Consider the following 22,808-nt stretch of genomic DNA (forward strand, 5'->3'; position numbering starts at 1 on the left):
TAAATGTAGTCGAGTGAAAAACTACAATACTGCTGCAAGAATGTGGTGGAGTGGAAGTATAAAACAGCAGACATAAGAAAAATACTCAAGTAAAGTACCTTGAAATTGTACTTGAATACAGTACTTGAGTAAATGTACTTAGTTACATTCCATCCCTGACGTACAGTGAAGTATTTTAAAACATAACTTCTGTGTAGAAATGTTACGATGACATCTGAGTTTTAATATTTTGTCATTCATTCTGTTTATGCACAAGCAGCCAGTTAACGGTGTGTCACAGCTACAGTTATAATTAAAGTAATAATTATTTTTATCTGCTTACAACTACATTATATTGTGTAGTAAACCATTTATTAATCATTTATATACCGCTTATGAATACGAAACAAGATGATTAAACAAAAGTGCACCGTGGGAGAATCTAATTTTACGACCTCTATTTTTCCTTCATATTTCATTACGTGTGAACGCGTGTGAACAGGTGAATCTGAGCTTCGAGCGGCTGCTAAGACTAGAAAAGCAGCAAGCACCACACACATGCAGTCCATTTAACACACAACAAAACTGAGGCCAGATTCCAGCAGATGGGATAATCTTGGTGATCACTGGATTATTTTAAGTCATTTATGAAGCAAAAAAAAAATCCAAATGTGAGGATTTGCTCCTTTTCTTCTGTTTAAACTCTGTATATTGAATGTTGTTGCTTTTTGGACAAAATCTGAAACCGTCTGTCTGGAATCTTCTTCCTGACATTTTACAATAAATAAAAACTCCAGATATTTGTCAGAAGCAGCTCTACAGAGGGTCAGTGGAGGGTTTAAAGCCCGTTTCTCCCCCACAACGGTGACCTAGTGGGTTATTTCAGCCATGATATCACCTATACAGAGGCTCCAATCCAACTTTTCCTCTCTATCCTCACACTTTAATGACTGAATACATCGTTTGTTCCCAAAACAACATGGCCGTTGCAGCATAACGGACCTTCAGTGCACGGTCGCAGTTCGGTCAGTCTTTTGTAAAACATCATGGTAAAGGTTAGGATTAGTAAGTGTTGTCCTGTGGAGGCTGTGGAGGAGGAAATGAGGAGTAGTATACGAAGAAGGAACCCCGTCGAGGGAGAGGTACGGGGAAGGTGGAGGGATTAAACAATTCAGGAGGCCGCTGTTTGTGTCAAGTGTGAAACCAGAAATCAACGATGAGTTATTTTAATTTACTAAACCGTGATGTTTTCCTAAACCTAACCAACCAGCCATGCGCCGGAGGTCCAGGTCGTGTTGCTCCCAATTGTGCTGTTTACGCTGCAACGGCCATGTTGTTTTGGGAGATGCTGACCACTGACCTACGCAGTCGTTTGGGTATGAGGATGTGCGAGGTCGCCGCCTGACAACAGACGTAAATATGGGACTCTATACGTATTGATCGGATACCAGCGTGTTATTTTCTCCAAATTAAAACTCTATACCTTAGTGGCTGTAACTTTTCAAAGGAGACATGAGAGTCGGGGTTGTGAGAAGCCAACGGACAAATTTGGGTAAACACTTTATAACATCATTAATAAATGGTAAATTTATAGTTTTCACTTTTAAACAAAACGCTTCGTTAATCTTATATTAAGCGATTGTAAGAATCAATTGCAACTTTATAACGGTCCAAATGTTGGTAGAGAAACTGTATCCAATGTTTAAATTTAGAAAATAAACAAAATGGCTTCTAAAGCACTTCATTGTTAAAAAAAGTGTAATTATCTATAAATTTATTAATGATGGATTTCACAATGTGTTACCCAAGTTTGTATCTAATGTTTGGTGACATCGCGGCTGACACCCACTCCCCTTTCACAAGGTCAGTATCAGTGCAGCTACTCGTCCGGCTCTTTCGACCACAACATACACAGCCATTAGGACCTGCTGGTGCCTCAGGTGACATGTTTCACACAGACTCTGCTCAGCAACTTAATAAGTCCTTTATTTGCAATGTTCCGTCACCTCATGTTTCCAGTTTCCGATGCAAAAGAAGCAATAATTTCTTAAATAAAGAAAGCAAAAAAATATTTACAAAATTCCAATACAACTAATAATCAATGGATTATCTAAAGCGCCTCTCTGCATCCGGACAACTGCGGTTTCTGTTGGAAAAGGACACACTGCAATTACATCAGCAATTTATCGTTTCTGAAAAATAAAACTGAGAAAAAAAAAAAGTTTTTGTAATTATTATTATTATTATTATATATTTACAGAACGCTCCTGAAATAAGTTTCCACTTGAAGTAGAAAAGGCTTTCGGATCATTTCTGTGTTGTTGGTTTTTTTTTTTTCCGTTTTTCTTTTTTTTAAACTTTATATATTTCATCAAGTCAATTTTCTGTAGATTTCAAGTTTCAACGGTGATTGGGTCATTAAGTGTCCTCTACGACAGCTCAGGTTAAAGTACAGAAGAGGTAAAGATGAAGAGTCAGTCAGTGTGGTACACTACTGGGGATGGGAGAGGATGGCTTAGAGGAAGCATTAAGACCACCCCCTAGTAGTCAAGGTCAAAGGTCAACATCAGTCCTCCGTGTTCCTGTCCGTCCTAAGTTCATGGTGGGAAACAGGAAGAGAAAATAAATGACCTTTTGCTTTAAAAACTCCATCCATCAAAGTCATATTAGTTCATGTACGTTCGTCTATCAATGTGTCGGCCACTGTATCATTAATAGAAACACACTTCAGTCATGCTGCACACTCCAGTAAAAGGACAAAGACATAAGAGCTGAGTTTGGATTGAACACACATGATGGCGTGACGATACCCAGGGAACCCACTACACCACACACCCCGCTGTTTATTCTCGCTAGATCACATCCGATGTTAAGCATCATCAATATCTAGAACAATAAAAAAAGCAGCCTGTTGGTTTTGTATTATTGTGTGAGAGAGAGAGAAAAAGTTTTCGTAGTGATGTGGGATGTTTCACACCTCGTTAACAAGCAATCCTGCTGAATCAGTTTTCAAGTTTATTTGATGAGGACACTTGCTGTCACAAGCAGGTGGGGAAATAATGAGGAAGCAAGAGAGGGAGGGGAGAGAGAAATGATTGTTTCGAGTCCATCCCTCAAAGGAAAAGAAAACATAATAAAGATTTATCCTCATTGAGGATTGATTGAGTCTTCCTCTCTCTGGGAATATTGTCCGTGACTCTCCGCGGCTGCCTGCAGTGCCCGCGCCTTGCCAAAGGGGGGGGGGGCGGCGGCAGCCTTCAGTCCAGTCTTTTATTCCTTGTCAGACTCCTCCTCTGCCTCGCGGAGCCAGGTGAAGAAGGCGGTGACTGATTTCAAGGCCACACCTTTGCCTGTCTGCTCCGCGGGGTCTTTGCTGGATTCCCATTTGTAGAAGGCTTCCTCCTTAATAACGTCCTCATCGTACAAGGCGTCAAAGAACATCCGCAGCAGGTCTGCAGAGACAGAATACAAAGGTCAAAACTGATTGAGCATTGGTGGTTAAACCTCACCCACAGCTTCCTGCACACAAGCCTCAGAATATAACAGCCCTGCGGTAAACTGAAGCCCACGCTGTTTAGTCTCTGCTGCTTGCTGGTATTACTACAACCACTGACTCAATATAATCAATAGTCAAGGCCGTCACTTGTACCATTTTTACATTTTTTACTTTTTAATTTAGAAATCTATTGACATCAAATCCACTGGCAGTACTAATGGATACATAAATCAGGAAGAAAAGTACCTTTACAGAGCCAAGTGTAATAATAAGAAAGACATAACACAACTATATTCATCCAGAGAGGAAAAGGTAAAGGGAAAAAATGATAATAAAATATAAATGGAGCCGTTTGGCTTTGTTCAGTTGGATAAATGTTACAATGAGACACTTGGATAACAAGGAGGATTCATTAAGGAGGGCGTTAATAGCAAAAAGTGGACAATTCTTCAATTCAGTTCTATATTAATCTTCACTGTTCAATAACATTTCCAATAGTACCTTTATAATAATCAATATTTCTGATAACATGATATTGTACATACTAGCTTTAATAATTCGTTGTTTTTTTAAATTGTAGTTTACAAATAATTGTTATTCTTGTAGGCACTGATGTCGGGATTTCCTCCTCTAACTCTTTTTATTATTAGTGTGTTTGTGTTTTATTCTGATGTTATTATATTTCTTAGCATTCTTAGGCATCCTTCGGGATTATTAAAGTTCTATCTTATCTCATCTCTCATCTTATCTTGACAAGATCAAGTCTCAAAGGTTTGACAAACTGCACTCATTTTCACAGTGTTGTGTGAAGATGTCCATCTTTAAGAGAAAAAGTGGTCCATGGTCACATCTATCCGATTACTTTTCCAAGATCCAACATGCTTCATCCATCTTTTGGTCTTTTCTCTGCTGCCAGCAATGCACCCATTAAGTATTTGTCAAAAGCTTTCTCGTCCTTGCCTCCGGAGGGATATCGCCTAAGTAAATGATTTTGAAAACTAATAGTACGTGTGTGCTAAAGATGATTTTTTTTTTCTGTATGTTCGGTATTCCCCCATCTGTACTGTTTTTAAGACAAATATCCCATCAAGTTACGTTTAGTCAGTTCAAAATCACTTATGCAAATGAACACGTCCTGTGTTTGGTGTAAGGCATAAAAACATTAAGACTTTTCCCTCATCACATTGTATTATTTTGCATTTGCAGTTGGAAAAGGGAATCGCAATGAAACTGTCAGGGAATGTGTGGCAATGAAGTTAAGAAGAACCTCAAACTTTCTGTGAAATCTCTGTCTTAAGTCAACATTACCATTCACAGATCAAACTTTTTAATCCAACACCACAAATAATGATCTTAATAATGGCTACATTTAATATTGAATCTATAACCTGAAAATGATGAGCTCCACCATCTTTACAGGGTTATTGTATTGTTAAATATTTGTCATTTTATCCGCCTCTGTGCGATTAGTCCTGACACATTACTGCATGCACCAAGATTACTAGCAGGACACTCACTTGCTGGCTGCTCCATGTGCACCATCAGAGCCTGGAGGGCGTAGAGGGCCTGCAGCTCCTTCTGCTCATCGCACAGGTACTTCTGCAGCAGACTGGCCCTCAGGTTGATCTGCCGTGCGTCCACCCTGTACGGGTTGTCACCTGAAACGAGGAGCAAAAAATGTTTACTTTCCAGGGCTGCAGAGTCTACAACACAATGTGCTTTCTACAATTTAATCATGAGAATCGATTCTGCCACTGTGAAATGACGGTGGTGACTAACAGATAAAGATAAAGGGTGATTTAAGCCCTTACTTTTACATGCTATATTAGTCATACTTACATACGATGGCAGCCTGACACACTGATGTCATCAATGCTCGTACAAACTGGTTGGAAACAGCTTGCTGCTCCTCCAAGTTAGCCTGATAAAAAAAGAAAGGAAACATAAATTACTCATGCCACTTTTATATTGAATAAATAACTCTGTGTGAATTATTCAAGCCTGAGAAAAACATGATCACTAGGACGGTCACACACCTCAACCCAGTCTCTAATTCGCTGGTTGTTGGCCTTGTCCTGCAGGAGTCTGTCCAGCTGTTTGCCGAGCTCCTCTCCACTGAGGACCTTCTTCTTACCATCTTCCTTTGACTCCGTCTCCTCTCCTGTGGTGAACTCCACTTTCTAAATTACGTAACAAACAAAGAAAATTGAAGATATTCTTGTAAGTGACAATCAACTTGGAAGGCGTTTGCTTTAAATTCTGTATTTTAATGGAAACAGAAAAACAAAAACAGAAAAAAGCCCCCAAACAAAAACTTCCATCCGTTACCCTGGCTTTTGTTTGTTTTTTTCAATGATAAAGAATGTGATTAAAGTACAAATATTCAGTGTCATTGCCTATTTTTATCTTTTTGATTTATTTAAAGGGGCGCTGTGAACGTGCATAAAGTCACAAGTCCTTTCCAAAGAAATCCACAGTCCAACAGCATTAATCAACTTAATCATTGGCAGGCTTGTATAGGCCACTATAGAGACAGGGAAGGTCTCCTTTGTCACTTCACATTACAAACTGCTCACATATGGTCAATAAAAAAGTGATGAATGCATGTAAATTGCTATTAATTGTTACACAGAGCCCGTTTAATCTTCCTCCTTACTACCAATGAGGTTCAGATGCAGGGCAAAAAGGACAAGAGGGTCTTGAAGTTGATAATATGATGCAATTAAACATTTTTATTTCTACTGTCATAATATTTAAGATATATTGGCACATTATGCGTCTTTTTTCTGAGATGTATGAAGGTATGAAGAATTTTATTATAAAAGTGTACATTCTATCTCTCCTTGTTATTTGTCTGTGAGAAAACAAACAAAAGACAGAACCAGTTGATCAGGAAAAACTTCAACCTCACACCCTCAACACAGAAACTGGTTGTTTTCAGTAGTTTGTGTTTTGCTGCCTCAAACTAATGTAGCCTACTGACCTGTTCAGTGACAAACTTGTTGACATCTTCATCCTCGGGCAGGAAATCTCTCCAGTTCAGACCGGCCTCTGTCCACATGGCTCCCACCTTTTTAGGTGTCTGATGGACGAAAAAATACAAACACATTCAATTCAGTGGATCTAAAATGTCTCATTTTCATGGACATACAGGGATTTACGTTGGACCTACCATTCCTTTGCAGAGCAACTTGAGGATCTGTACCAGCAGCACGCCAGCCTGCCCCAGAGGCACAAGAGGCTTCGAGATCTCCCTGAAGACACAATTATACTGAATTAGGCTTTCCAGTTTCTTTGAACTACATTATTATTCAGTTGCTTTATTTATTACCATTGCTGATAAAATCATAGTTATACTTGAGGGTTAAGGTTAATTTCTGACAGACCTTAATCCAAAGAAACTTGGCTTTAGACTTATTGCATTATATAATTTTTGCTGACTTCTGCTGCATGTAGCTCACCTGAAGAGCTGTCCCATAGGGATGCCTCCCTCATGGAGCATGGGGGTAATGAGTTCAGCCAGGTAAAGCCAGATGTGAGGTATATCTATGGCCGTGTCTTCTGCAGCCTCCAGGGTGTCTTCTAGCCTACAGTCCCCAAAGGAAAAAAACAAAAACAAAACACAACACTCAGCATTGCTTGAGTAAATGGGGACGCACTAGAGGTGAAAACTTTTAAAACATTGGCAACAGTGCGATGATGTTTTTCCTGTTAAATGCTCACCCTTTGTAGTACTGCTGTGTGGGCAGTGTCCCTGCCTTTACAAGGTGGTGCAGCAACAGGCCCACGTGCTCTCGAGCAATGGTGCTGCGCTCAAGCGTTGATTCCACGCTGTTCCGCACAAACACGTAGAGCAGCGAGGCACTGTTGAGTTCTGACACACACTGCAACGCCTCCTACAACACCAGAGGAAGATGATGTCCATCAGAGTGGGTTCATGCTCCAGGCATTTGCTGGTAAGCCTGATAAAATGCATGCATTCAAGTGTGAGTGTGCAGGGTGTCGTGTTTGTACCTTCAAGTCATTGATGTGGAGGTATTCTTCAATGATGGCGTTCGACTTCTTCTCCACCTCCTCCTCAGTCAAGGCAGGTTTGGGAAGAGAAGGAGGAGGAGTGGGAGCACTCTCACGTTTAACCACTGAGAAGAAAAGGGGACAATGCCAGTTAAACGATATTCCTCTTACATCTCTCGTCCTGATCTCTGTGCGTACACGTCACACCATCAGCTCATCCTATAACTCACCTGTGAGATCTTTGCTTGGACCCCTGTCCCGGCTTCCTCTGTCTCTGCTTCCTCGGTCTCTGCTTCCTCTATCGCGACTTCCTCTGTCCCTGCTTCCCCTGTCCCGGTCGTCGGTCATGCTGGCCACGCGACGCACGGGCTCATTCGTTGGCCGACTGTCTCCGCCCCTCCCGCTGTGCTCCTGCGACTCTCTGCTGAAGCTTCTCTTGCTGATTTGGTTCTGGCTGCCCCTGCCATCGCGGCCTTCCCGTCCCTCACCGCGATCGAATCGATCAAACCGATCCCTGTCGCGATCGGCCCGGTCTCTGTCGCCACCGCGCTCACGGCTGGAGCTCGACCTAAAGGTTGTGAGGAAAACAGGTCCAAATTTATTACAATGTTGTGTCAACACATTTTAACACTGGTCGCTAAGCAGATCACATGAACAAACACCAAAATGAAAATACTGCAGTTATAAATTCAGTGGATATATTCATGGGTTAACTATATAAAATGTCTAATAAGTAAAATAGTAAAAAAAAATCTTTAAGCCATTTAATCTTGTCAATAGTGAAGGAGGTAAGAAAGAAAATAGGATCAAAGCATAAAGACAGAAGATTTCACTTGGTGAGAAGTAATTGCTGATTACCTCTGAGGAGCTCTGCGATCAGAGTCTGATGAAGACAACAACGAACCAGACTGCTGCAGGGCGGAGAAGCGGTTGAGGGTGCTGGTTGCTGGACGACCAGAATCTAAAAAAGGGGAAAAGGAGAGATTAACACCCCACCTACTAAAAACAACTTAAAACCACACTAATTATTATTTATTTTTTTATTAAGTTGTCTTACCCTGCTCTCCACTTGCTGGTTTAGCTCCAGTTCCTCCACTGCTGCCTTTGCCCCAGCTGCCCCACATGCCTTTTCCCCCTGGAGCCAACAGTTGATTGCTGAAGTCCACAGCACCAGGCTTAACAGAAACATGAAAGTTACGTTTAAAAGCAAGTTACACACACACACATTTACTCAAGCCCTAAAACATTAGGTTAAACTAAAAACAGTTTGATTCTGAAGGCTCTTGAATAGTGCAGGCTTTTCTCACTGTGCACCCAAAGGAAACACACACATTAAAAAACTTAGAAACTGAAATCAAGACTCGAAACACTATATTTGACTATACTGTATATAATAGAATGAAAACCTGAGGCTGAGGGTTTCAGATACTAAACTCAACTCTGTTTTCAGCGTCTATGTCTGGATGGGCAGATTCTGAGATTTATGAATACTCGTGTTCGCCTCCTAATTGGGACTTTTCAGTGTTTGTAGCATCATTGGCAAGTGAGAACTTGGAGTATGTGTTATGTTATTGGATTATTTGAGTTTGTATGTGGACTTGATCTTATATTGATTATATTAACAAAGACAAACTGAAACTGATAATATAACAATGGAAAAGAGACATAAATGGCTACTGCCAATGTTTTAATAAAAAATTGCATAATACAGGAGGTTTTTGTGAAGACCTTCCTTGTTAGACTTTAACATTACCTTTGTGATCTTGCTAAGACGGGTGGTGTCGATGGGTCTATTCTTGGAGATGGGCACCGTGTTCCATCCCTCATCCTGGGGCTGATTTGTCCTTCCACCTCCAGGTGTGTGAGGGCCTCGGCCCCCCATGTTCCCTCCCATCCTGCCGCCTCCTCCTCCTCCTCCTCCTCCGCCTCCTGAGTCTTTCTTGGACATAAGCTGCTGCTGGACTTTGATCTGTTCCCGGTGCTCCTCCAACTCTGCCTCCTTGTGGATCTGGTCGATTGTTTTAGGACCCTGGTCTCCTCTACGAGGCACCCAGTTATTCTGTGAATCACAGGTGGAAAATGGTTATACAACAGTTTTAGTCTGACGTTTTAATATCTACATTCAGGATTCCCATTTGACTCATAATCCCTGTGGATTACTTCAAACACAGCATTAAACAATACTGCTCATCCAGGAATACTTCTGAGCATTAGTCACTACTTTAAGTGCTTGATAAAACCTTTTCATACCAATATCTTATTATAGGTTTATTAATATTTACCTTTCTGAGGTCCAGGACATCTTGCAGCATGAAGCGGATTCTGGATGAGGTCTTTCTCTCTTTGATAATCTTGTCCATCTGGTTGAAATACTGATCCATACGAGGCTAACAGGGACACAAAAAGCAGTTTTTATGAGTCACATCTACAAAAAGGTCTAGTGTAAATTAATAAGAGGGACTGATGTGTATGTAGAGAACTGTATAAACAGTGACTGATTTCCAACCGTGTCAATGCTTTGCTTTACCTTGGCCTTCTCAAAGTCCAGGTCTTTGCCAATTGTGGAGAGCAGCCTGCAGAGACACTCCAGAGACTCTTCATCATGATTCTTCAGTAGTTTCACTACACAATCGTGCATGATGGCCTCTGTCAGCATCTTGAGCTTGAAGAGCTCGCCAATAAACTTAATGTTGCCCAGAGAGCGGCGTCGGGCCTGGTCTTTGGATTCCTCCAGCTCCACCCTCAAGCGCTCACGTTCCTCTGGCTGAGGGCAGAGACAAGTGGGTGTTTGTGCTTAGTGGGTCGGGTAAAATTATCTACATAAAACAACAGAAACGGTGGTGGTTGGGACAGTGTGAGTAAATGTTTCTTACATCTTTGGCAGCCTCCAACTCCTTCTGCTTTCTCTCAAATATTTCATCGTCATCTTGGTCCTTCTCAAACTCTTTCTGGCAGCGGTTGAGCAGTAGTTTGCGGAAGTTCACAAAAAGTCCTGGTTTGTCTGAGGTGGGGACTTTCAACTGAGGGAGAAAAGCATCGAGTATTGGAACATTTTTAAATAAATTTTCATTTTCATTGTCATTAATAATTTTATGGTATAAAAACGTGATTAAATGATCAAGATTCAGACACAATCAAAAAACTTACCCCCATAAGGCAGCGGCACATGTTGGCATACGCCACAGAGAAGTTGGGCTCCAAGATGGCCTTCTCGAAGATGAGGTCAATGGCTCCCTTCAGCCTTTCCTCGGTGTCTATCGTCAGCTCTGTCACCTGCTTCATCAGCTCCTGAAACTTTTGAGGGGTCAGCTTGTTGAGAATACTGCGCAGACGCTTAAACAGCTCTTGTGTCTTCGCCTGCTCGGGATCATCGTCTACGACTTCCTCCGCGGCGCGGCTGCGAGTAGCCTTCTTCCCTGTGGGCTTCCAGGCCTTCTCAGCCTTGTTGAGCTGCACGTCGTCGCCGAGAGACATGCTGCTGATGATGATTTTCCTGGGCTCTTTCCTCTGACCCTGCTGAGAGCGACGTGGCCCGGGCGGCTAAGTGGTGGGGAAGGAATGTATATATAGAAAAGTTAGAAAAGACGCCTTATTCAACAAAACAAACACATTGAATTATGATAAGGAAAAAAGGGACAATGGTATGGTCTCGTAATAAACCACCAATTTACTCACCGGGCCTCGTGGTCCTCCTACTGATCCCCTCCCAAGGTTCCCCAAATACGAGGGCGTAAAATCAGGGCCAACATTCATCATTCGAGATGGGTCAACAGGCCGCAGTGGATTCTTGTTCACCTGAAGAAAAATTAATGATCTCAGTTATCGATACAAAAATACAAAACACTGACGAGAGCTAAGTCAGGATTCTGAACTCTGTATCCTAAACACAGAGATTTATTCACAAACTAGTTGTGCTGATGAGAAAATAAATAAACACTTCACTTCCATGCAACTTCTAATTCAACGTCCACTGACATGCGACTAACATTTTTATCGCACTGTACAGCAAAATGAAATAAAATATCACCTACCTTGTCCAGGACAACATCACTGATGCTCGGCAGGCCCTCAGGTTTGTGCATACTGGCGTTAATAAACTGGCAGCCCAAGAGGAATTCCCTGTCGTACCGCTTCTTGTCCTCAGGGTCAATCGGCTTCCAATTTTCTGAGAAACGTACGATAGACGTGTGAATGCAAGGGATTAAATACGTGAATTTTATTTTTTACGTGACATATGTTTATGTTGCATTGACATAGTTGCAGCGTAAAATTGAAGCACTTTTAACGAACCTAAACCAAAAACTTTTAGACTCTTGCAGGATTTATCAGCACATCTACATTGTTACTATGAATGCATTTGCGAAAAACAAAGTTTAAAAAAAATCCCTTGATACCTACAGCAATCAATTTATATTATGATTTTATAACTAACTCAACTACAAATGTACATCAAACACAAAAGCTTTCCAGTGTCATTTCTGTACAATCTTAGTCACAACCTACCCCCTTTGTACTGGTATTTCTGCCCAGTTGGCTCAGGTGTGGCTTTAGACCTGTCTGGTTCTGCATTCTGCTTGTCTTCTTTCTCCTCCCAGGTCTCATCTGCAACCTCAGCGGGAGGTTCAGCTGGAGCAACAGGGACGGGGTCGGCCTGAGGGGATGAGGGTTCGGGAGCGGGCTTGGCATCCTGCTCCTGCAGCAAACACAACAGGAAGAGATGAGTAAGTATTATATTAACCCAGTTACTCTTCAGAGAATGTCCTAAAACATATTTTATTGATACAGCTGAAGCAAAGTTCCCATGAAATCAAAATCGATGTTCAAGTGTTTCTATCACGTCTTGCTCTCTATCTCACCTACTCGTCAGAATCGGGCCCGACAATTGTAGGAAAGTAGTTTTCTAGGTATTCTGATTGGCATTCAAGAGTTTTAATCTCCTGGAAAAAGTTGATGACTCATACCAATTTTGTGTCCAATGAATGCTTTTGTAATTTTTATGTCTCTGCCACGGGTGTATAAAAGAGAAGGACACCACCAGAGCAGAGTGTTTCTGGGGCCTTGGCCTCAACACAACTTAATCACTTTTAGTTATTTGTTAGAAACTGGATCAGGTTTTATGGAGAAAATATTTTGGCTTTTCCCTCTGCTGTCCTCCAGCTGCTCTGCCTCAACTATGGAAAGATAGCTTTACCTGTTGCTAAAGTAACTGCTAACGGCTGTTAACCCAGCGAACAGGGTGTCAATTTCAATCTGTCATGTTTTCATCCGAGACTGATACACACCTCTGTGAAGGCATCCAGGAGGTCTCCAATAGCCTCCTTCTTGTTGATCTCCTTCATATTCTTCCTCTTCTTTGGCACAGACGTAGCAGCTTCAAGAAAAAGGACATTGACATTTAAATCTCACATTAGATCAGCATGACACATATAAAGATCATAAATGCAGGTGAGAATCAACTCCACACTACCTTGCATAGTAGTAGATTCCTCTGTAGGGCAGCTAACAGCGGTAGAAGGGGCATCCTCACTTTTCTCCTTCTCTTCTTCTTTCTTCTCCACCCTCTCCTCCTCCTCTTCCTCTGCTGCTGGCTCCTCCTCCTGGGCTGGCACTGCCGTTTTAGCCACAGGTGTGGATTCCTGAGATTTAGAAGCATCAGGCTTGTCAAGGGTTGTAGTGTCTGAAAATGCCTCAGAGAGTTCCTCTGTGTCCTGAGGGAGGCCGTTGGAGAGAAGAGGCTCTGCCGTTTCAGCAGGTGTGGGTTCGAGTTCAGGTTCGGGTTCAGGTTCAGGTTCGGGTTCGGGTTCGGGTTCAGGTTCGGAGCTCGGGGCAGCGCTCTGGGTCTGTGGAGCAGCAGGTTCCTGTGACGAGGGTGGAGGCTGAGGGACTTCAGTTGCAGTCTTTGTAGCCGTTTCTTCTTTCGCCATGTTAACGGCGGTAACCGTCGCGGCAACCTCAACTTCAGGCTCCAACTTCACGTTGGTCACTTCCTCCTCTTTTTCCAATTTCTTCACTTCTTCTGTTTTCTTTTCCTCCTTTTCTGGCACCTTCTCAGCTGGAGCTGGGGCAGCCACTGGTTCCTCCAACTTGACAGGTGCCTCTTGTGCTGCTAATGATGACGGGCCGACAGGAGCGTCTACTGTGTCACCAACTTTAGTATCGACTTTATTTTCTTCCTCAGCAGGAGGTGTTGTAGATGCTGCTGCTGCTGCTGCCGCCGCCGCAGGGAGGGAGGAGGAAGACTGCGGGTCCTTTATCAACGGGGATGGCACCTCAGTAGCAGCTGCAGGGGCGACAGATTGTGTAGCCAACTCAGCAGGTGCTGCAATCTGGTTGTCCACTTCCTGTTTGGCCTCCACCACAGGCTCTGTAATTGCTGTGGCAGGAGGTGGTGGGGTTTCAGCGCTAGAGGGAGGATCAACGTTTTCATCTGAGGAGTGAAACACATGAAATAATCACAATCAGGAAAATGTGGAATACAGTCATCTTCCTTTTTTTAAAGTAATACCTTCTGTTTCCAAACTTCACATAACCTCACCGACTCCTGGATTCATGTTGTGTGAACAAGCCAACAGAGTGTCGTAGCCAACTAGATGGCTATGCTTATTGGACTAATTACTTCACATGGCTCTTCCAAGATTGCAATTTAGATAGCAAAGCCTGGTCGCCATTAAACAGATTGCGAAATTATTTTTTGGCCAGATCCCCCACCCCTAGCTGAGAAAAAGTACTCACCTCTTCTAGTCACTGTAGTGACAGCTTGTGTAACTTCGCCATTGGTCTGTGCAGGACTGACATCTGAAATGGAGGCCTACAGACACAAAACAGCATTTAAACACTGACTGAAATGGAAACACAGATTTCAATCAACTTTAGCAGCTTTATTAGGTCATTTTCACTTTTAGTAAAAACTGTATCAAAGAAATGTTGATTAAACTCTTAAGTCATTAGTAGGCTGAAGTTTGTCTTGTTGAGTTGTCGTGTTTTGACCAACCGTCATCTCAATGAACTCTGAGGTTAAGGCAAACATGCCTGAAAAACATAACCATAGCTCATAACAGCTGTGCATATTTGTGTGCATTTGCTTTCTGCTGTTTGTTCAGTGAAATGCCATGCTAGATTTGTGCAGTGCTGATAACAAGACCCAAGAACAGCGATGTGAAATCCTGCCATTACGTCTATGAAAAATAAATTGGGAACTGGTGGGCAAGTATTCCTAAACTGTGCTTTGTCTTCTCCGACAATGTGTCCTTTGTTCATACAAACCGACCAAATGTCAGTGATAATCTGCTCGAGCTGTACGTTTTTAAATCAGTTATGTTGTTATGTGTAATTAAAGTGTATGACATCAAACTCTTAATAACACATTTTTGCTCCACTTTTGGACAAATTACTACCTTCTCAGAGAAGCTAACTAACAATGCAAGACAAAATAAAAGTAAGAGTTGCAGACTGAAACTTTTCTAGTTTCACCAGTTTGGACTCCTTGACTGTTCGCTCACTTTATTTTTCACATGAAAATTACCTGAAGTCAGTACAGAATAACCAATAACAATGTAGATTTCTAAAATAAAAACTACACCTCACCACCACCAGTTATACAGACATGAGTCATTATTAACACTTGAGAATTAAAATCAGTAATACAACCAATAAATCAATGATGTCTTTAACAATATACATACAACTCTAGTTGCATGACATCAGAGTTAAAAATCAGTTAACAGAAACCAGTTTTCCCAGAAGCATCCTTACCTGTGGGGGAGTCGGTGTGGTGGTGGACCTTCCACCTGACATGATCTCCTCTGTGATATCGCGCCCGCCCTGGTTGGGGTCTCGTATTCTTATCTATCAGGAGACAGGGTAAATATTGGTCAAGTTTCCACAAAACATGTGGACAACATTATAATACCAACAGTATGTAACGATCCAGTCACTGCTGATCTACAGCTGCCACCCAGCATAATAAATACTATTGTTATTTTCCGGTAAAAGAGAAAGTTCCACACTGAACAGACAAAACACTTTCTGTCCATTCAAAATTTTTTTTTGACCTCAGACAAGGGGTGCGTTGCCCTTTTGTTGTGACACACTACCGGTTTGCGTTCCCTCTTTAGTGGGCCTTGTGACTGCGCCGGTGGTTGCTGAGGAGGCGGGGCTTGTTGCTGTTGCTGGGCGGGGTTGATCATGACCGGTGCCGGCTGGACAGACGGAGAGTACTGCGGCTGAGCTGGATAGTATGCTCCGGCTGTAAGGTCAGAAAGAAACAGAAGAGAATTGTTGAAAAGAGGGCAAAACTGAAGTACAAGACGCAGCTTCACGCTAAAATAACCATCCATCCAGGATTAGCAAGATCATTTCTCCTGTAGTTGTGACCCAAAATGCTTTTTTTGTTGTTTTTTTCCTAAAAAAACCTCCATGATTGTATGCAATCATGATGTAATGGGATTTGTCAGTGTACTGAGAGGAGAATCCAGCAGGAACACATACAAGACCAAGATCAAGGTATAAATATGTACATATTATATACATGCAGACTGATCTGCAAGCTGATTCATGGGGTGCGCTTTCTAGAGATGCTGCCATTACTGCGGTGGCCAAACTCAAAGGTAGACAGACACTGTGGTCAGCAAACGGCCCCGCCTTCAGATTAATGTAGCCTGTGTGAGCGTTCAAGTTATTCAATCTCAAAAACACTAAAATGAAATCAGTAATGACCTTCACATCCAGACTGTTAAAGTCCTGTGTAGTAAACAAACACCCAACATTACTTACCATCACAAAAAAACTCCTCATCCTCAATTTTCATTACATGAATTGCAACATTAGGTAAATGTGAAACATATGAAATTGTAAACGTGGAATTGCAGCGCGGGACCGTGTGTAGAGTACCCAGCTAGCAAGGAACCCGCAGGCTGGCAGCGGTACACTGCAGGCAGCCATTTTTCATTTACGTAAAACTCCACTCATTTATGACACATAGAAGTATACAGTACATGTGAGTCACCAAAAGGAAAAAAAACATACATTTAAATCACTATTAGAGACAGGAAGTGCCACAGAGCTTTTTGCCACTAAAGCCTGCTGACCAACACACAAGCACAAACACTACTCACCAGGGTAGCGCTGGGAGGTGAGAGGAGCACCGTGGAGAGAGAGACGGCCGTTCTCTCGCCCGCCCCCTCTCCCCCCACCACCCCGCCTCTCCCTCGCAGCAAGAGAGGGCTCTGAACCAACGCAGCAAACGAGAGGAAGGGAGTGAGGGACGGGAGAGGGAGGAAAGAAGGAGAGAGGGCAGGAAGAGACAGATGCAGAATGAGTTAATGAGAGGATCCAGAGGAAGCAGGGTGTTAAAAAGGTCCCATGAAATGAACACCGTCTTTAACTACTTCTTAACTTGTGTTTCTGGCTGCATTTTATTGCATTATTTATTATTATTCTTTCAGGAAAGTATAAAGTTCTGTTCACTGAACCACACTGCTTCCTACTATTAGTTTCATCCAATGCCTCACATATAAAATGAAATATGTAGAACATAATTTGTCCTCACGAAGAGCATTTGCAGTAACACAGGTCAGAAGTGCGTTTGGAGTGGCATTTATAAATAAATATATATATTTTTTAAAAAGCAGTGAAATGTCTGCCTTCCATTTTGGAGCCTTTGTGCTGCATACTTTTCGAACTCTTATTAATATTCAGATTAGATCCGTGCTGACATTGAATACCACCCCAACATCATCCAGGAAAAGAACAAAACTCTTGTCTTAAAGCCATTTCATGGAACCTGTAAGGCAGTGTCAGGTGAGACTGCAGATAGAAAGAACACAGGCCAAAGCAGAATCAAGCCAGACCACATGCAACTGGCAGTTCACCACATACAGCAGTGTTTTGACCCAGAAAGACATTAAACACACCAACCAGCCAAGCAAAACCACTTAGCACCCTGTGATACCTTTTGGACAAAGGGATGTGCAAATGGATACGGCCTAAAACTAAATGCTTCAATGAAAAGTCTCATGTTTAAAATTCCCCCTGGTATACCTGAAAATCATTCATGTTTATGGTTGTGCTTGGCTGTTGTTTGTTTCGGGCAACAACCCTTACCATAAGCAGAGTACTCAGCAGGGCTAGTTCCTGGATAGAAGCCTGCTGTACCGCTGGTCACAGGATACTGCTGAGTAGGAGGCATATATGGGGCCCGGTACTGCAGAAACAAAATAAAGAGTCAGATACAACATCAATAGATTAAAGAATTGAGTTGTGAGAGCTTCAAGTCAATCTTTGCACAGTATTGGCCCGAATAAGATGACCCCATTTTCTAACATGTGTTTTTTTGGGAGACATGAAACTCCTACATTTTGTGTAGCTTGTACAAATACATTTTAAAACGCATTTATTTCTTCATTGTGTCTATCAGTCACATGCTCACACACTGGCGTGTCAGGCTCTTGGAAAGCAGTCAGAATGATTTGCAGCTGTTAGCTTTTTTTTTAGACTGTTCATTTATTGTGTGACATTGGTAATTGTTTGTCACATGAGTCAGTCACTGCTTTCAACTTTCCACTGGTCAAAAATGTAATTTCTCCATGGCAGCAAAACAAGCTGCATAAGCGTTCAGAAATTCCAGTAGGTTAAACCGGTTTTCCCCATTTTAGGGCTGCTTTAGTCCCCAAGACACGATATAACGTGAAACCTCAAGGAACCTGCTCGACTAGAAAAATCAACTACATGGTGCAACACTCTTAATGTAAGAAGCTCACTCTGTAGGAGTAGATACCCTCTCCATTGGTGGTCGTTAACGCTGAACGACTTAGTCCTTTCAAATGTAATTTCTTCCAAAATCCTATATTCAGGGTCAGTACGGCATTATAATGAGCATGTGTTCTGGTTTATGTGGCTAGAATGGTGACATGTGCGTCACTTTAACAAACTGATTATTAATAATGTGAACCAACCTGTCCAGGTGGGATGAAGTAGCCCTGAGGGGAGCCAGCGAACGACAGCTGCTGCTGGGAAATCATCATCATCTGGGAGCTGGGCGGATAGACATGAGTGGGTCCGACAGGTCGTGGGCCACTACTCGTCTGTACCCTTGGAGCACTGGTGGCCATGGCTGGTCGGTTCTGATAGTAACTCTAGAGAACAGATGAGGGAGAAGGAAGGAGGAGGGATGAAGGGCGAGTTACAGCACAAGCAAACCTTTTGCTCTGTACATTTAATGTCTCAACTACAGAAATCCTAGCCCATGTCTACGAATGTTGTCGTGTGTGTTTGTCCAGTCACAGACACTCCTAACCTCAGCTGGAAGCAATGCGCTCACAGCAACTGCCAACATGTACAACGAGTCCTGTTCTTGGGTTACAGTGAGTCTAACTTGCACTGAATGTCATGCCATGTCATGTCCCTGCTACGCTGAGGTTAGAGCAAGTTAGGAGAGGACGGAGACGAAGAGAAAAGCTGTTACCTGTAGTGCTCTGTATCCACCCTTCAGCCGCACAACACATGAGCAGAGAGCAAGAGAGGGAGTGAGATTAGGGTGAAAATGAGGACAAGAGACAATGTGGAAGGTTGAGATTACAAGGTGTGAGAAGGAAAGAGTATGAAAGGCAGCAGCAAAATATCACAGCCAGGAACAGTAAGCTCAAACAACCACAGCGGCACATGCAACTCTGCACAGGTCTGCATAGAAGAAGGATCCCCTGAAGTCCTCTGGGTCCCAGTTGAGAGATTTAAGAATCATTTACAGGCTACACATGCATGCAGGCAATGAATAAAAAAAACATTCACTTTAATTTTACACTTTGTGTTAGCTTTATCTGAAGCTGCAAAAATGCATTACCCTACAACAAAATCAAATTTTAAAAATAAATAGCAGAGTCAGTTATTGTGTCATACTGACAGCAGGTTTGGGACGGCGTCTTGCAAATTGCAGAGATTGTATGTGGGGGGTGATACTTCAGGTATGTGCAGGTGCAGGATGAACAAAGGAGGCTTGGGCAAACTTCTTTTGAAATATTTAAAATAAAACTTCCTACAGAGAATTTGCTTTCGTGATAATGACATAACTTCAGGAAATGTCATTGATTCTCAGGAAAGGTTAACTCGGCTAATAAGCACTACATCATTTTCCTCTAATTCTCCAACATATGGAACTAAAGGCATGCATTACACTACGGAGACAGGAGATGTAGGGAACAGTGAGGGGTGTTAGTACCTGTTGGTGTAAAGTACGGGGCCCTGCTGCAAACTGGGAGGACAGCAGAAGAGAGGAAAGAAGTCAAGATCGACATTCCAGGAGAAAGATGGCAAATAGACTTTAAACACGCGCGCACACACACAGATTTAGCCAAAGCCTTAAAGCAGAAGAAGCCGTGTCAGAATTTTTTGTGAAAGAGTAGGAAAGGGAGGTTTCTTATACGAGGCAAAAAACATCCCATACCTAATGCTGAATGTGGAAAAGAAACCTGCTGTGACAATACCTGTCTTGGCTGTGGTGCAGAGTTCATTTGTGGTGGAGGGGTGGCAAAAACAAGAGACGGGGGCTGTCCGGGGCCGTAGGCCGCCTTGAGAGAAAGGAAGAAATATAGATGTTACCAAAGTTTAAACTACCGAAACAACCTAGATTCTGTAAAGGTCAGCCGCTCTCACCTGTGTCAATCCGGGGGATGGGGCGGGGTTTGGGACAGACGTGGGTCCCGTTATAGGCTGTGGTGGTTTGTTCATTTCACGTTCTTTTGTGGTTCTGCATTAGGGTGGCGTTGTGTTGCCAACCTATCTGAAGAAGAGAGAAGCAAGAGATACAAAAAAAAAGAACAATTAAGCACAAGTCAAGTGTTGCTCAAAGGCATTGAGACGAAATAGCTCTCAGTTCAAATGTGACCTCTATTAAACATGATAGGTGCAGCCACACAGGTTAGACAACACTGTAAGACAACATGAACCTTCAGTGTGGCAACATCTAACCAAGCAGCGAGGGTGTGGCCTGTGGTTTCGCCTATGATAACACCATCACCTCCCACAATGTTAATCGCTCACACAGTGCATGGCTCACACATGCAGTCTTATGAGTGATTAGTGATAATAACCTTTGCGGATTCCTTGCTGAAATCAAATGGCAATGGACTCGTGTGTTTTAGCCTCCACCCAAAACAGTCGATTAAGTGTCATGGTGGCTATTAAATTGCTACAAAAAAGGAGACTTTACGTGTAAAAAAACCTCATTCCTATAATGGTTTGAACATCTACTCCCAGCTCATACTTCACTGCCACCTAATCTCTTGGACTGGTCTGGTTTTGAGTGAATTTAAGAAAATGGATACCTCAGGTCAAAGTTCATTTACTGTGTTAACTGTGACTCCAATGCCCCCTGGTTGTGCTAGCTACATGCGCAAATAATCCATTCAAATACCGTAAAGTCGATAATCATTTCAGAGCCGATTTCTCACCAAGACTGTCGTATAGGTGCTGAAACAGCTAACACATGGTGGATTTAATAAAACCGAAAATGAACACTACGAGCAGACGTGTCATGCACCATCCACCTGCTGACACAGGAACTATCGTTAGCCGCTAGCTTGTGCCATGCTTCTTTCAGACAGCGTATCAATGTACAAAGCTAACGTACGATTACACCAGGAGAGATGGCTAACAGTCGCATGGATCGTCAATAAATATGACAAGATATCCAAGAAAAGCTTTCCGATGTGTCTTAGCCAAATTATAGGATGAAAGGCATTTTGTTGGCCCGCTAGCGAGGCAGCATTCCCGGCCGAAGCAGGTTAGATCGCTAGCCCAGCGCCGGCTAACATTACGTGTCCCTCTCTACCATGGACATTTTGCTAAGTTACGCTACGTGGCTGAACGTTGAGTCCACATTTAACATTAACGCACACGGAGCTCAGTCTGATCGGTTTCACTGTGCGGATGGATGATATTGTTAAATCAATCAAAAACTCGAAAACTACCAAATAAGCCGGTCCATGTTGCAACACTTGACACCGATTAGGTTACAGTTAAGCTATTGTTGGTAATAATGTTAGCGGGTTAGCCCAGCCCCGTCCTGCGAGGTGTATTCAGTTGCAGGCCCGGCCAGCTCCGCCAGCGAATGAAATAATCACCCTGACATTTAACTTGAACCGATATTATATCGACTATGCCAATAATATTCTGTAAAACACAGCGGAGATCGTTTTTTTAAAGCGTGAAACTGTGAGCATTACGGCTAACTAGCGTTACCTCACGGAGTCTACGATGTAACGGTCACCAAATGAAGATTAGCCACGAGACCGAGGAACCCCGGCTGTCATGTCAGTTGGCTAACGTTAGCTTAGCTTTAGCTGAGCCGCTCTTGAAGAAAGCCGAGAGATTAACTCGGTAACCTACCTTAAACTACAGCGAAAACATTCACATTAATTCGGCTTTGTCCGTTTTCGTATTCTAGGCGAGATTAGCAGGCTAGCGTTTCCTAGTGTGAGGACTGACAGCCGGCCGGGCCTGTTCGACCAGCTAACATTAGCGAGCTAGCCTGTGTGCCTTTGACAAATATGAAGCCCAGATCCGGGGGGTACTTAGCTAGCATCACCGCCGTCAGTTGGTTTTTATTCTTACCAGGAATCAATAGTGAATATGTTGTAAAGATGGGAACTCGGGGAATCAGCCTCTGTTCAGTCTTCTGTTAATGAAAGGAGTGGTGTTGCAGTTTCCTTGTCCTTTACTCCAAAAGAAAAGTGATGCCCTTCTTAGCTATTGACTTAGCGAGCTAGCTAGCTGACCGGCAGATGGGGTGAGTGCTACTACTGTCACTTCGGTTTAAATCCCCGGGCGTGCAAAAGTGACAGTGCTCAAAATCAAATAATATAGTACTTCGGGAGTACTATTGACAACTCCGATGGCCCCGAAAAAAGCCTCTGGACCGGAGGTCCATGATCAAGGCGTCGATGGTGACGGATTGCCGGTTAGGTATGTACACAACTGTCGCATCAGGAGGCTCAGAGCGAGGCCATAATGCGATGTTTCTGGTCTATGGAGCCGGTGCGCCTCCGAGTCGCATGGGTAACTTCCGGGAAAATTACGACGTGATGCTGCTTCCTGGGTCACGTGATGCAGGAGCTCAAGATCAATTCATCCGCCCATGCCTCGCGATCATTTAATAATCCAGGTAGGACACTGCTCAAAATAAGGGAGGATATCTCAGTGTCACTCTTGATCGTTTATTCTGTGACATGTATGAATTTAATTTGTGTTTTGTGAATATGTTGTATGTATGTGTATATTAGCTTAAACTAAAACAATATGGCCTACACATTTAATGTATTTTACAGAA

The 22,808-nt window shown here is 42.8% G+C and overlaps 1 protein-coding gene across 2 annotated transcripts; it reads right to left on the minus strand.

Annotated features, from left to right (window-relative positions):
- Nucleotides 1-1,947: 1,947 nt before the first annotated feature.
- eif4g1a (eukaryotic translation initiation factor 4 gamma, 1a) lies at nt 1,948-22,519 on the minus strand. 2 transcript variants are annotated; one of them, XM_073490629.1, is made up of 30 exons: nt 22,094-22,519; nt 20,135-20,261; nt 19,966-20,049; nt 18,442-18,621; nt 17,591-17,690; nt 15,583-15,734; nt 15,242-15,334; nt 14,222-14,297; nt 12,957-13,916; nt 12,772-12,860; nt 11,993-12,182; nt 11,521-11,654; nt 11,165-11,284; nt 10,637-11,029; nt 10,363-10,509; nt 10,017-10,253; nt 9,772-9,876; nt 9,243-9,548; nt 8,547-8,664; nt 8,348-8,450; nt 7,720-8,057; nt 7,490-7,614; nt 7,199-7,371; nt 6,937-7,062; nt 6,648-6,729; nt 6,459-6,557; nt 5,512-5,655; nt 5,315-5,396; nt 4,993-5,133; nt 1,948-3,431 (listed from the first exon to the last, which is right to left on the minus strand). In XM_073490629.1, the coding sequence occupies exons 2-30, from the start codon at nt 20,207-20,209 to the stop codon at nt 3,250-3,252; spliced, it is 5,154 nt and encodes a 1,717-aa protein (XP_073346730.1). In that variant the 5' UTR covers nt 20,210-20,261; nt 22,094-22,519; the 3' UTR covers nt 1,948-3,249. The 2 variants fall into 2 exon arrangements, with proteins under 2 accessions (XP_073346730.1, XP_073346729.1); XM_073490628.1 differs by having other exon boundaries at nt 15,541-15,734.
- Between the last annotated feature and the right edge of the window lie 289 nt (nt 22,520-22,808).

The sequence above is a fragment of the Pagrus major genome, chromosome 21 (assembly GCF_040436345.1).
Source record: "Pagrus major chromosome 21, Pma_NU_1.0".
Lineage (NCBI taxonomy): Eukaryota > Metazoa > Chordata > Actinopteri > Spariformes > Sparidae > Pagrus > Pagrus major.